Source organism: Lipotes vexillifer, unplaced genomic scaffold (assembly GCF_000442215.2).
Source record: "Lipotes vexillifer unplaced genomic scaffold, Lipotes_vexillifer_v1.1 scaffold1400, whole genome shotgun sequence".
NCBI lineage: Eukaryota > Metazoa > Chordata > Mammalia > Artiodactyla > Lipotidae > Lipotes > Lipotes vexillifer.
In genome coordinates, this window is record NW_006774288.1 from 286,551 (window position 1) to 301,819 (window position 15,269).

General features: G+C 35.3%; 1 protein-coding gene across 1 annotated transcript in view; it reads left to right on the forward strand.

Moving 5' to 3' along the window:
- Positions 1-15,269, forward strand: part of NCAM2 (neural cell adhesion molecule 2) — a 227,056-nt gene that overhangs the window by 12,641 nt on the left and 199,146 nt on the right. Inside the window, exons 4-5 of the mRNA XM_007449094.1 lie at positions 1,442-1,585; positions 7,950-8,087. Of these exons, the coding sequence (XP_007449156.1) occupies positions 1,442-1,585; positions 7,950-8,087 (282 nt within the window). The remainder of the gene's footprint in view (positions 1-1,441; positions 1,586-7,949; positions 8,088-15,269) is intronic.

Sequence of the window (15,269 nt, forward strand, 5' to 3'; positions counted from 1 at the left end):
ATCTAATGAAGAATAACATCTAACCAGATTCTTCAACTCCAGGCATTTTTAGTAGCAAGGTTTTCTACACTTACACTTCATTTTACGACATGAGATTGATTGCTTCCTACATTCCTTTCCAACTTCTCACTTTTAGGAATTGTTAACCTGTTTAGGAACACTGAAGCTCATTGACTCCCAGGGTTTGAAACCAGGCTCTATCACTTACACCTGTGGCCTTGAGCAAATGCATAACCTCTCTGTTTCAATTTCCTCATCTATAAAATAGATATAATTGTAGTACCCACATCATATATAGAGTTGCTTTGAGGACAACATTACTTCATGCTTAGAACTTTGCCTTACACTTAATTTGTGGTAGTTAGCATTTCTACCAGTGAAAATTTATAAAAAGTTTTAGAATATTAGCTCATAAGACATCTCTTCCTTATAGCTTTGTTTTTGTTATTCTAGAAATAGCATACGGGGAAAAAAGGCCAAGGCAGCACCAGAGCAAGGCTTCCTCTTAGATGAGTGGGGCAATCTGTTGGAGTATTGTTGCCCTTATTTTTCCTGATTTGACTTTTTTTTTTCTTTCCCTCCTGTTAGTTTCTAAGCTCCTCAAGGAAAGATGTTTTACTTATTTATATGACCGTTTACTGTACCAATTTCATAAATAACTAAGAATAAGGTTGAAATCATCATTTCACAGACTAGTATCTGGAAAGAAGTGTCCTTTGAAATGATACAAAGGAAGATCCCTAGTGCTTTATTTGTGAAGGTAAAAAAAAAATTGTTTTTTCTTAGCAAGAACAATGAATTACTTTTGTGAAAATTTCTCATCAAGCATAAATATTCATGCATTCATTCAATACACTTATTGTATGTCTACTGCATGGTAGACAATATTCTAATTCCTAAAGACATTAGTGACTAAAACCGAAAATATCACTGGCCATTTGGTGCCAACAGTTTAATGGGTAGAGACAGACAAAAAGTAAGCTAAAACTAATGCTTAAATATATATGCTATAGAATTCTATAGGAAAGAAATTAAGTGGTTTAGAAACGTAGGGAGATGGCTATTTTGTATGTGGAGGTTGAGCAGAAAGTTGAAGGAATTTAAGAGAGTGCAAATGCCCCAGAATGAGAACAAATTTGGAGTGTTCAAGGAACTGCCCAAAGCAGCAGCTAGGAGGAGAGAAGAAAAATTGGGATCAGAATTGTGGGGCAGACTGCAGTTCATACAGGACCTAGTGTGGCATTGTAAGGACTTTGGATTTTATTCTCAGTGAGATGGAATTTATTGGGTAGGCGAATTAGATGATCTGGTTTAAGGTTTTAAAGGATCTAGATTTACCTAATTATTTTATTACAGCATCAATAAACACGGATTCTGAAATATGCTATTGGAAGAAATAAGCAATAATACTTGTATGATTTGTTTTACTTTCTTCATACAGAAAAACTCACTTTCAGAGAAGTGGTGTCTCCACAAGAGTTCAAACAAGGAGAGAATGCAGAAGTGGTTTGCCGAGTCAGCAGTTCGCCTGCACCTGTTGTCAGCTGGTTGTATCATAATGAGGAAGTCACCGCTATTTCCGACAGTTAGTATTTTGGTAACTCTCTAAGTTATATGTTCTAAAAATATTGCAATTTTTTTAAAGACTGAATCTACCTAAGTAAATATAGCAATTAGATTGTTTGACCCTAAGCCTCAAACAACTGTTTTTTGAGAACCTCAAAGCTCTAAACTAGAGGTTGGCAAACTATGGCCCTCAGGCTAAATTCAGCTCCTCTGCTGTTTTTTTTAAGGTGTTATGAAAATTCAGCCAAACCCAATTGTTACATATTGTCTATGGCTACTTTGGGAACAAAGCTGAACAGCTGTGACACAGATGGTTTGTCCTACAAAGCCTACAATAGTTATTTTCTGAAGATTACAGAAAAAGTTTGTTGACTCCTGCTCTAGATCAAGAAAAAATTATATACAAACAGTTCAAGGATACTAAACAAATAAAGGAATCAATCCTGATCTATTGAAATTCTACATATTATAATTCAAACAATCCTATGGGCTTATTATGTGTAAACTTATAATAATATCTATATGAATCCTATTTATTTTTCTGTCACTGTTCTTTCAAAGATACCTACATATTCTAAATATTATGATAAGATGAATATGAATAATAGAAAGAAGAGTACATTCATTTCAATTGTCTTCATGATTTTGATTCAGACTGAGCTGAAATTCCAGAATAAAATGACATCTGAAATTGATGCATGATTTGCTTACATTATGCTACTTTATCATTGTGAATTGGGAGCATTTTCGATTTAGAATATTTTTCATTGCACTTGCATTGCAGAGAGGTGCAAAAAAATTGAATCTTTTAAAATACTTTCTATCTTGGATGATTTTGTTTTGTGTTTCTAAGAGATGAAACTTCTACAACATAAAGGAGAGAAGGCAGAGGGTTTCTGTTTTTAAATATGTACAGAGAAAGTATCATGATCATGATAGTAATTTTTTTTTTAATTTTGAGAGAATTTTTCTGGACTTGGTGTTTTCACTGCTTGTCAGTTCTTGACTAAAACTCTTTTTTCTATTATAGTAAGGTAATGAGATATAATACTTTATTTCCTCTTACTTTATTTTCAGAAAACTACTTTAGGTTTTACTAATAAATTTCATGAGTAAATTGTACAGTATATTTTCTGCTTTCTTCCCCTCAATAATAAAGAAAAGGCAATTCTTTCATAGCAGTTAAATGACAATGTCTAAACATTTTCAGATTACCCACATCTTAGGCTTCAAGTGTACATCTGGTTTACTGTAAACTATAATTACAAGATGGTTTTGAAATGAGTTTTATTTTTTAAAAGACAGTTAAATCGATGCTGACTGTAGGCCTCTGGGCAGAGTGTGTGTGCAGCAGGCACTGGCAAGATCTTGACTGAATGGGCCCAGGGCACCAATCAGCATCTCCATCTTCCCTTAGCAGATGATCCCTCCAGTTAAGTAGCCAGATGGAATTCAAGCCTAAAGACAGTTCATTCACTGGCATTCATGGACACTGGAGGTTGCCCTATAATATCTATTTTTTGTAATTTATTTGGGGATAACATCTAATGATTAATTGTCTGAAAAAAAAAAGACAGTTAAATCCTCAAAGATTGATGGTCAAGTACAGTGCTGATGGAGTAGTGATGCTTCTATGCTACAGCTTACATATTTTTCCCAGTATCCAAGGATGAAATGCTGTGAAGTTGGAATTCCATTACGGCTCTACTCTTTCCTTGTACCTAAAGCTTCAAACAACTTTTCTAACTGCTCTGTACCTAATTTGGATTCTTCATCTGTAGACAGTAAATTATTATATGCATTTTGAACAACGGTTTGAGTTTTAAGTAAGATAGGCTCATAAATATTTGTTAACTGAATGAATAAAATATTTGACTCTGTATCAGATTCTCAATAAATAACATTTATTTTTCTTGTTCCTTCTCATTGAGCTTTTAATTCTTGGGAATCAGTTAAACATAGAAACTTAACGCTGAGTTGCAGGAAAGGCAAAATAGAATTTTTTAAAAAGGACGTAAAATTTGTTCTGACTTTGGGATGTAAAGGATGTAGGGGAATTGTGAAGATGAACAAACTTTTCTAACCTTTTAATATTTGAGAAACTTGCCGCATACTTCATTATCAAACACTTTTTACATTCATAACAGATTTATAAGAAGTAATATTCTTCAGATTTTTGTACTTTATGTGATCCTTTTATTAAAACTAATGAAATAAGATTAGGTTTACAACCATGAAAGGAACATATATGGGGATATAGAATAATGCAGTGTGTACAGATAACTTTCTGAAGCCTTAGTGTGGCATAGGAATAAAGTTTAAAGTCTCCATATGATACAATGAAGGTTTGAAAATGTCCATCTTATTAACCATGCTTTTGGTAGCAGCTGTGTGACAAATATGCAGAATTAATGTTCCCACAGACTACTCAAAGTGGAGGTTTACCATGTTGTTTGTTGAAAGGAAATCCAAATGCTAAAGAATCCAAGTATTTAGGGAGTAAAGGTGACATTTTGTTATAAAAGTTGAATATCCTGACTTTTAGTCTCAACCCTGATGGAAGGATATGCTATTGCAGTTGCCATTCTACCTCAGCCATTTTGAAAGTTATCTCTGAAACTTCCTAAATGTTTTGAGCATTTTCTAATGAAGTACCCTTTTGGCATCAAAAACTATGGATAAAATCATCTTGTTCAATAAAATTTGTATGAAATCTACTTCCAGTATAAAAAGTCATTCAACAGTTATTGAACACTTAGTATATTTCATCTAGTGTACTAGAAGGTGGCAATTCATGGTTAAAACAATGAACAAGTCCACTACCCTCAACATATTAATAATCTAGTGGAAAAAATCAATCAATGAAAACAAGGTATGTTGAGGTATATGATAAGGAAAGTGCAGTGATAGAAGATGATAAAGAAAGAGCACCTGAACTAGTTAGGGCAGAGGAGAGTGTTCAAGGTGCCTGCTGAGAGAGAAAAGCAGCCTTTAAAGATGAAAAGGGATTAGCCAGCTAGAGAATGGTGGGGGCTTTTCAAGAGGAGAGGACACCATATGCAATGGCCCAGAGGTGAAAGCATGAGTGGCACGTTTCAGAAACTGAATTAAGTTCATTATAACTAGAATTTATGAATAAGTACAAGTAGAACACTTACAATAACTAGGATTTGTAATAATGACTAATAAGAAAGGAAAGTGGAAAAGAAGGTTGAGCCAAGTCAATATGGCCTTGACGTCTCTATTGAGAAGTTTAGAATCTATCCAAAGGTGATATCACTAAAGGGTTTTAATTAAGGCAGTGACATGACCTAATATGTATTGAGAACAGTGCTTCAGTGAGGAGAATGAATTGGATGAGAGTCAAGGCCAAGCTCCAGGCAATGAGAACAGTTCAAATCCAAATGAAATAATTGCTGAGGGAAAAGTAGATTCTAGACTAAGAAATGATAAAGGGAGAAGTTATAGGATATGGGTTTGATTGGACATGCACACTAAGAGAGATGGAGAAGTCAAAGATGACTCAAGGAATTTGCCTTGGGCAACTTAGCTCAATGTAAAGAACTGTGAAGACAGAACTAGAGAGTACCATATGAGAAATTTCAAGAGGAGCTAGTGAGCCAAATTTTAAACATGCTGAGATTGAAGTATTTACAACCCTTCTAAGTTCGTACATCTGGTTGACTCTTGCACAATTCTGGAATCACAGGAATCATCTGGTCTGAAGAAAAATTGTGAATCATCAAAATATAGGTTGAAGGTATAGGAGTAGATGAGGCAAACCATTCAGTGGCTGTGGAATGAGAAGAAAAGGGGACTTTTAAAAAATAACCTGCTTAAAGAAACATAAAGCACACACCTTATTGTGTATTATTTGATATCATTTATTTTCTTACTGCAATAATGAAAATGTGGATGTCTGTAAAACTGAGATAAATAGATCATCTCTAATAGTTAAATAGTTCCAATATCCATAGTTACGTGTGATTGATTGAAGCAGTGTTTTCTTCAAATGCTTTTTGTAAATACATATTAATAATGCTCTTTGGTTTGAGAGTTTGCTAACATCATTCCATGGACTTTACACATACACTTAAAATTTTTAGTTAAGGATGATACATATTTTAGTGAGTTAGAAAATATAATATTACAATGATTTAGTTATGACTCGTTGCATCCCTCTCTAAATTTGAACTTTTTAATTCATACAGTTGACCCATGAACAACACAGGGGTTAGGGTGCCGACTCGACATGCAGTCAAAAATTCAAGTATCATTTATAGTTGGTCCTCCTTATCCGAGGTTCATTCATATCTGTGGTTCAGTTCTGCATCCTCAGATTCAGTCAATTTAGGATTGTGTAGTACTGTATTTACTATTGAAAAAGATTCCCATATAAGTGGATCTGCACAGTTCAAACCTGTGTTGTTCAAGGGTCAGCTGTAATTGCTGCTCATTCTAATTTCCAGCAACACATTTGAATAGAGTTTTTTAACATTTACTTTGAAATAACATGCATTTTTAAGAGTTCTGAGTTATTCCAGGACTATTTCTTGCAGATTGCCTTTCTTTCTCTCCAGTCTCTTCTTTGGTGAGAAAATTTACCAGGGGAAAGCATCTGCATAAACATTTTTGTATCTCTTCTTAGGGTCACCCAAAAAGGTGAAATAAATATTTTGGGAAAGTTTATACTTCCTGGGCTGAAAATTATGTATCTGTAGCCTTGTAACTGGTATTTTCTTTCTGAGGTAGCCTCAGAATCTACACATTTCCATTCCCTATTAACTATCTCTTAGACAATCAATAACCACATGCTCACCTATTTTAATGACCTTCTATAGTCTGATAACTTCCTTATTTGTATTTAAAACCCAAACTTCTACCTTGACTTAAGGAATTGCTGTGAAAAATGAACCCCAAATACGAATGGCTTAATGTTATAGCAATTTATTTCTCACTCACGCAAAGTCCAATTGGCAGCAGGGGGAGAGGCAGGATTCTACCCTTCCATCCTTTCAGTGATCCAGGTTGAGGGAGGCTGGACCATTTTCTCATGTGGCTTCTGTGTTTGCCCTAATACTTCTATTAAGCCAGCAAATAGGGGAAGAACAATAAATACTGGAACAGTCCCCAAAAGTAGCTTTAACAGTAGATATCCAGAGGTGGGTACCTTAAATTAATGACATTTCTACCTTACCAAAAGTCCCAAAGGGGTCAAGGATGTTTTCTCTTATTCATCAATGTATCCAAATACAGTACCTAGCAAACAGATGATGTTCGATGATATCTATGGACGAATTGATTAATGAAATTTAGTATATTACATTTATAACATGTTTCAAAACAGAACTGGATATGAGAACATTCTTTACTTGATAGGAAGGGGAAAGGTGTTAAGACTGCAAAGACTGCAACGAAATTGTGATGATTAAAAACTGAGCCAGGCATTATGGAAAATACTGTCAGGCTGAGATGCTACTTAGGCTAGCCAGGTTATTTTTAGCAATCAGCTAATGCATGCCCTATAACAGCTTAGTTTTGTATTTATGCATGTGCATATACTCACACATAAAATGGAATCTATGTAAAATTAATGAAGTCTAATCTGCTTCTTCCTAAAATGGATTATCTTGCATTTAGAAAAAAAAATCTTTCAAATATATCTGAGGTATGACCATTTTATATGCCCTCTACATGACTAGAATATTATTATATATTTTAGCTGCCTTCTCAGGGTATGTGCAATTATTAGTTTAATTATTGTGTGAGGAAGGATATTCAGTCAATTTTCTAACCCTTTTCCTTACCCAAGTTGCTACATATTTACATTCAAAACGTCTTTGTGTCTGCTATATCTGATCTCTTGGCTTTGTTCTTTTGTGTATCATTTCTGCGTTCAAAGTACCAAGGGCAAAATAATAGCCTAACCATTTTATGTGGAAATAAAGTGTTGAATGTATTTGTGTGTGTGTGTGTGGTACGCGGGCCTCTGACTGTTGTGGCCGTTCCCGTTGCGGAGCACAGGCTCTGGACGCGCAGGCTCAGCAGCCACGGCTCACGGGACCAGCCGCTCCGCGGCATGTGGGATCCTCCCAGACCTGGGCGCGAGCCCACGTCCCCTGAATCGGCAGGCGGACTCTCAACCACTGCGCCACCAGGGAAGCCCTTGAATGTATTTTTGAAAAAAATGTGTAACCAGGCAGTGTAGAGTGGAAAAACTGAAGTCATGAAATTATATTTTACTTTCAAATTTAAATTTTTTTGTTGATGAAAAGTTTGATAGTGTCAGACAAGTTCCATATTTTAACACTTAGCAATTTAAAGCATGCTGGACTCTGCCTTCAATTGCTGATATCATTTTCTTCCCTTTGCTTACCTTACAGATCGGTTTGCTATCTTAGCCAACAATAATCTGCAGATTCTCAACATCAATAAAAGTGATGAAGGTATATATAGGTGTGAAGGAAGAGTGGAGGCTAGGGGAGAAATTGACTTCCGTGATATCATCGTTATTGTTAATGGTAAGCTGATAATAATTAGTATGTATCTTTTTGTTGTATTTAGCCATATGTTTATTAAAAGGGCAACCATGTAAACTCAGCACTCAAGATTTCCCTAATAAACCTCCTCTATACCTAGAGGAAATCTCCTCAGCGCTAGGGTAGCATCTGTTACATTGTATTACAGCCTCAAGGGCAGGATCTGTGACTTATTTAACATTGTCATCCTCCTTTACAAAGAGTCTATAAGGGAGTAGTTGCCTTTTTCTGGCTTTGTAGTTGTTGAAAGTATGTCAAATGAAATACAGTAAAGTATGATACTAGATTTTACTTTTAAATTACATTAATTACTTGCTTCAACTAATTAACAGCATTTGCAAGTTTTACCAAATTAAATAATTGAATACATAGTTACCCTTTGAAATATTAATGGACGTTAATAGCTAAGTTTATGACATCAAGATGACATCTCTTCCTCCAAATTTGGTTTCTTTTTACTCTATTGCATGCCTGGGTTAACATGACATTCTGTGAGGCAGAAGATAGATTAATGTTATCCTAGTTATCTCCACTTTGGTAATCTAATGTGTCACCAAGATGCGCACTGTATTTCTTTAACATCTATCAAATATACTCTATTTTCCCTACTATTCTCTCCATGAGTGCTGCCCTTTCCAATTCTTTTTTGTATTTTTCTTGTGTGGCTATAAGTTGTTTGTTTTCTCTACTCTCAGTTTCACAATTCCAACTTTCTGTCCTATCAACCTTTCAACACATAAAATTGTCAGTGTCTCCCATTACCTTCAAGACAAAATAAAAAACACTCTTCATGGTATAGGAAGTCTTTTACGATCATCAGCCACCTTCTCTAACCATCTGCTCATAGGTAGCCCATGCTTCAGCCATATGGAAATACTAGTAGTAACACTACACAAATGCACTTTGACTTTTTTCTTCTGTTTTAAAATAAATTAGAAATAACCATAATAACGGGATTCTAGAAGCAGAATGTAATTTGTTTTTTCTGGAATAGACAAAATATGAATTTAAAGTTAGCCATGAGTTTTCTATCAGTTAGGGCTGGGAAGGGGAAACATAAATCAGTATCTTCTTCCATATCCTATGCACCTCCCACCATGAGCTATCTCTCCAGTTTCTTGAAGAGACTGGAGAACAACACCAGGAATAAGAGTTATTTGGCTTTTCCTTTCCTGGAGTGAAGGTATTTTAACCACACAATTCATGCTGAAAGGTAAAGAGAATATTAAATCACTGAGAATTTTTTTCTCTCCTTCTCTAAGTCTATAATTAATTGAGATTTATGGATAACATAATGGAATAGACCAGATGGTTATTAGGCAGGTGGGTAGAAACTGCACATGCTCATGGGTGAGTCCAAAGTGCCAGGCCTTCTGAGAGAAGACTTTGAGAGCCGTTTTTTGGTGTGCAGAATCTGGTATTTTTCGAGTGTTATCGTTGATGGAAGTTTTGGCCTTCAGCCCAAGAGGAAGATTTCAGTGCATGAAGAATAGGTTTAAATATGGAGATGAGTACTATGTTTGTAACTGTATCTATATATCTATTTTTATATCTATAAGTATTTCTAATATCTTTCCCTCTTTATTATGTACAATAAACAAAGGTAACTTACAGTGGCTATTTAGTTTCTTAAGTATTGACTTAACCATCTGCTGTCCTTTGTTTCCGAAAGAATCTAAGGTAGGAAATATACATGTATTTTGTCATGGGCAAGACCTTGTGCTCAGTATGCTCTTATGAAAATGTGGGTTATAATATTAGTTAATAATATAAAGTTTTTTAAAAAGGACTAAGTTTATAGGAAGCAGTATATAAATATGTACTATGCTGTATGTTATATATGTATGTATATGTAAAATTACGCATATATTTTTACACTAAAACATTAATTTGAGTCTGATGTGGAAAAGGAAACGTCATCTGGCAGGTGTAGCATATTATGCCTTTATTATCCATTCTGCTCTTGTAATTTCTACTTTAATATAGTTATAACATGTTCTAATCTATCACCACACTAGATTATCTGTGAGTGTTTAAATGTGATTACATTTTTCTTAAAGGAAGGATTATTTGGGTATGAGTGGGTTCAATTAATAAAGTTTGAATCTTCAAGTCTATCATGATCTGCATTCAATCTGGAATATTTATTTCTATATCTATACTTATTATTTTTGGGTTCATAAGGAGATGAAGACTGGAATGTGTTCTTTTGTGCAACTCACATCAATCATGTATGTAATATCCTGTTGTGACTGCATCACACTGGCCTCCAAAGCAAACCATCCTCATTCCACTCCCACTTTTCCTCTAACAGAATCAATTATATGTCCTAATCTGACCTTCTTTACTAGAACACTGCTTTATCTCCATTTCTTCTTATTAGTCACATTTCCCTGTTATGGTCACAAACTCCCATATCTTAGAATTCCTGGAACCAATTTCTTCAAAATAACAGTGTTCACAAAATCAACCATTGATTTATTCCCCTTTCTGGATGATGCAGTTGGACCCTGTCAAGGGAATGCATTGACTAATGCCACCAGACAGCTGTGCTTTTCTCTCACATTTTGCCTTGACTTCAGTCAGAAAAATCATTCTCTCCAGTCTTATTGACTCTTGTCCTGCTTACCTACTCCTTTTAAATCTTGAGCCCTCTCTAAAAGTATCCTTTATTATTTACCTCCTACAAAACCTCTTGCAGACGTTCAATGAAAACTTTAAGGTTGCAAAAATTAATAATAAAATAAAAGCACAAACTTTATCCACATTATCTTATTTTCCTTCAGTTACAATATTTGACTTATTACATGCTTTTCTCCCCAATTTATAATGCATACCTCTCTCTTATTTGCTACTAATTTTTATTCTTGCTAATTTGGACTTTATCATGGACCTTTTTCAACTCCTTTCATCTCTAAGTATATTGAAGTCCCAACCAAATACTCCGGTCAAATGTTTCTTCACATTCACTGCTTTCTTGCCGAGTCCTGGCTCTGGAAGAAGCTCTTCTTTTTTCCATTGTTTGCTCTTTGCAACTTTTCCCTCACATTTCCTTTCTTCCAATGCATAGTCTATTTTTTCAACAATTAGTTAAAAGGTATCCTTGCTAGTTTATAGTACCAGCCATACCAAATGTTAAGGATCTTTTTTTTCCCCTTAACTCCCTCTGTGAATTTCTTACGATATTTCTCAATGCCTATGTATAGTTTTTCACAAATCTTTATCTCCCCTCCCTTTAAGAGGTTGTATATCACTGCTCATTGCCATGTGAAGTGTGGTGCTTCCAGTGGAAGGATTATGCATCTCCACCCAATTGATGATATGACTTGCTCTGGGCATTGGCATATAAGCAAGCATGATATACACTATGGCTGAAATGAAGCTTCAAGAAGAATCACATATTACTTCTCTTGCACTTTCCTCCTGCCATGAAACTAACATGACCCTAACAGAGACTTCTCCTTTACCTTGGGCATCATGGAGAAGACACGTGGAGCAGAGTCACAGCTAATCTGCAGGTGCAAACACATAACATAAATAAGAAGTAAAACACATTTTTAAGCCCTGAGATTTTAGAGTTATTTGTTATCACAGAAAAGCAGACAAATTCAATGCCAGTGGCTTTTTCTTACTTAAGGAATTTAAATGCTGTCTGACCTAGGAATACGTTTGAAATTACTTCCCTGAGTGTGCCTCAGACATCTTATAATCCCACTTAGCCCTGACAGTGATCATTTCTTACGAATTTTTTAATTACCTTATCAATATATTGGGAATTCAACTGAATGAATATTTTTCACTATAGTTTTGATATTATTTTGTATTGCACTTATATATTTATTCAGCAGGTAAATGAGAAGTGCTGGCTATATTTTTCATACTTTGTTAGGCTCAGAATACTAACAGATCTAATAGAGAATGGTATCCCTCAGGGCACTTACAGTTTTATCTCAAAAACTTAAAATAATCAACTTTCCTAAAGTCCCTGATTGTTTATGGTGCTGCTGAATACAAAAGCATATAGTAAGAGTATTTTTTATAGATATTTATAGCCTCTTTTATAATAAGAAGGGGAACCTAATGTAGCACAAGAAGAGATTTGGTATTTGGGATAAATCTATTGATGAAAAAGTATTATTATGTAGAACAAAGAGGGGAAATGTAGACAGATAAAATAGCATCTGCAAAAGAAAAGAGAGTGTAGGATATGAAAAAGGATCTAATAACCTTAACTGTTACAGGAATATGAAAGTTTTAGGGAGGGAGTGATGGTGATGTTAGCCAGTTGGTTTGGGGATTAGGTGGAGATGTAGCTGCAAAGCAGGAGGGGCCAGATAATGGGGGACTATGGACTTTCTTCTAAGAGACAAAGATGAGCTGCCATTTAGGAGCAGGGTACCCGAGAGAGAGAAGGATGGAGGCAGGGAGAAGAAATGAGTTCAAGTCAGAGATAAGTAGGGTCTGTGCTCAAAGACAAAGAAATGAAGAGGAAGGTATATAATCAGAGAGTGTTTGAAACAAAGCCGTTGTGTTTACAAGTGTGTCACAGAGGCAAGAGCAATAAAGGCTTAATTTCAAGACTTCTAATGTGGGTTCTACACTTCCAAAGTAGTAAATGCAAGCAGAAGTGATCAATAAGTAGTGAACTGAAATATATCTGGTGAATTTGGCAATTATGAGTTTACAAGAGACAGTATGGTGAACAATATCATTTGCATGGCCTGGGTAACATTCAGACCGCAATGACTTAAAGAATAAATGTGCATGTTCATTCACTGAATAAGAAAAGTATTGAAGGTACAGCACCTATTACCTCAGCTTGTTGGAACCAGCTATTAAATGGGAAACATTAAAAAGTTGAATGAGGGGCTTCCCTGGTGGTGCAGTGGTTGAGAGTCCTCCTGCCGATGGAGGGGACATGGGTTCGTGCCCCGGTCCGGGAAGATCCCACATGCCGTGGAGCGGGTGGGCCCGTGAGCCATGGCCGCTGAGCCTGCGCGTCCGGAGCCTGTGCTCCGCAACGGAAGAGGCCACAGCAGTGAGAGGCCCACGTACCGCCAAAAAAAAAAAAAAGCTTTTAATGAGGACCAGAGGAAGTAACTGGAGTGTTAGGACCTTTGTAAGGAAGATATACCTTGAACATAAAGAGGATATATTTTATGCTGAGCCTGGAGGAAATTAATCAAAAATGGGTGAGAATGTGGGTTAATTTACAGGTAGGTCTGGCTGATAATTTGAGAGAAATCTTGCCCCATGACTTCAGTATTCTATTTCTAATCACTGACTTCACTCATCTACCAAACATTGATGTACTACTGGTATTTTCCCAATATTTTTCAACATATTTATATGTGTTCATACCTGCTCTTTACTGGATCTTAGGTAAGTTTTCCAAATGCCTAAAACCTTTCTTTTCATTAACTTCCCAGTGGCTACCTTGATTTTATTATTATACCTTATTACATTTTTATTAACTTGCTGAATCTGCTGGCCATCTTGTCTATACATTTCTGAACTCTTTTTACTAGATAATTGACTACACACACACACACACACACACACACACACACACACTTATATGCAAATCATGGGTAAATTTTTAAAAAGAGGATCAAAATTACTTCTCTTGTTTTAACCCATACCCATCCTCCATCAGATTCCTAGCCCTTAGTTAAATAAAATGCTCTCCCAAACTACTCAAAAAATGATGAAAAGACCTGGAAATAACTTTTAAATTAAAAAATACAGCCAATAGAGTGTTTTTTTTGTTTGTTTTTGTTTTTTTGCGGTACACAGGCCTCTCACTGCTGTGTGCGGAGCACAGGCTCCGGACGCGCAGGCTTAGCGGCCGTGGCTTATGGGCCCAGCCGCTCCGCGGCATGAGGGATCCTCCCGGACCGGGGCATGAACCCGCGTCCCCTGCATTGGCAGGCGGACTCTCAACCACTGCGCCACCAGGGAAACCCTAGAGTGTTATTTTTGTAAAATGTTCTTTTAAAGTATAATGATTCATTATTTTCTGAATCTTTTGTAAATTTGTGAAGAATGATCCACTAACTGCTGGTTCAGACTTGGAATAATGGAAGCAGGGACAATTGAAAATAGATGAAAAACACCTAGAAGTATAATTTTAAAGCAGTTGTGTCTTAGTTTTCCTTCGAACATTAAAATCAACAGTTGATGACAATGGCCAGAGATATTTGTGCAAGTAGGTATCTGAATGTATACCTCTATTCCCTCAGGCAGTGTATTTTATATTCCTACCTATTTCTAGCCAGTTCTTAAAGTTAAGAAAATTAGGAGAAAATACTTTTCTTTTTATTAAAAATGAAAAGTCAGACTTTTTCTCTTTAACTTTTATGCAATGTTATATAATGTAAAACATATATACAAACATAAAAGACAGTAAACCAACCTCTTGTATATCAGTAATATAATTGACTCAAACATGCAGAGAGATATTTTAAGTCAGTTTAATGACTGCAAGTTATGAGAGGATTGGTAATTTATAACAATATTATATAATATATAATTCACTGAAAGGTCAAAAAGTAAGCATTTATCAAAACCAGAATATTTTCTAATTTGATAAACATTTTTCTTCCTAATGATCCCACTTAATTTCAAAGATTAGCAATCTGGGAATACAAGGAAAGAAAAAATATATTTTTTTCTCCTTAATACTTATCCAATTATTATTTTAGAATTTTCAGATAATAGAAAATTAGGTAGATTGATAGATAACCTACAAAGATAGGCACGTCTTTGTCTTCTCCTCAGCACCAATAATTAATTGGTGTGAATAGTTAATATGGCTTCTTACCTTTTCTTCTATCTTTATTTCTCTTCTCAGAATTTTCTGAGTACACTTAAAGTGGAACAATGTCATATTTGAAAGCCTATAGAGAAGTATCTATTTATTTTACAACATATTACTTTTAATCCCCAATTAAAAGAGAAGGCAGAATTTTCTCATTGTTTGAATCAGAACCCTACTCTGAACTCACCTATCTTCTGAATGGCACCTCTTCGTCATGTAGGAATTGTTCTTTTTTTATTTTTTCTCTAACATTTGGTCAATAAATACAGAAGTGAATCCTATCATTTGTAAAATAATAACAACACTATCTGAACAACAATGACAACAACAACAAAACAAGAAAT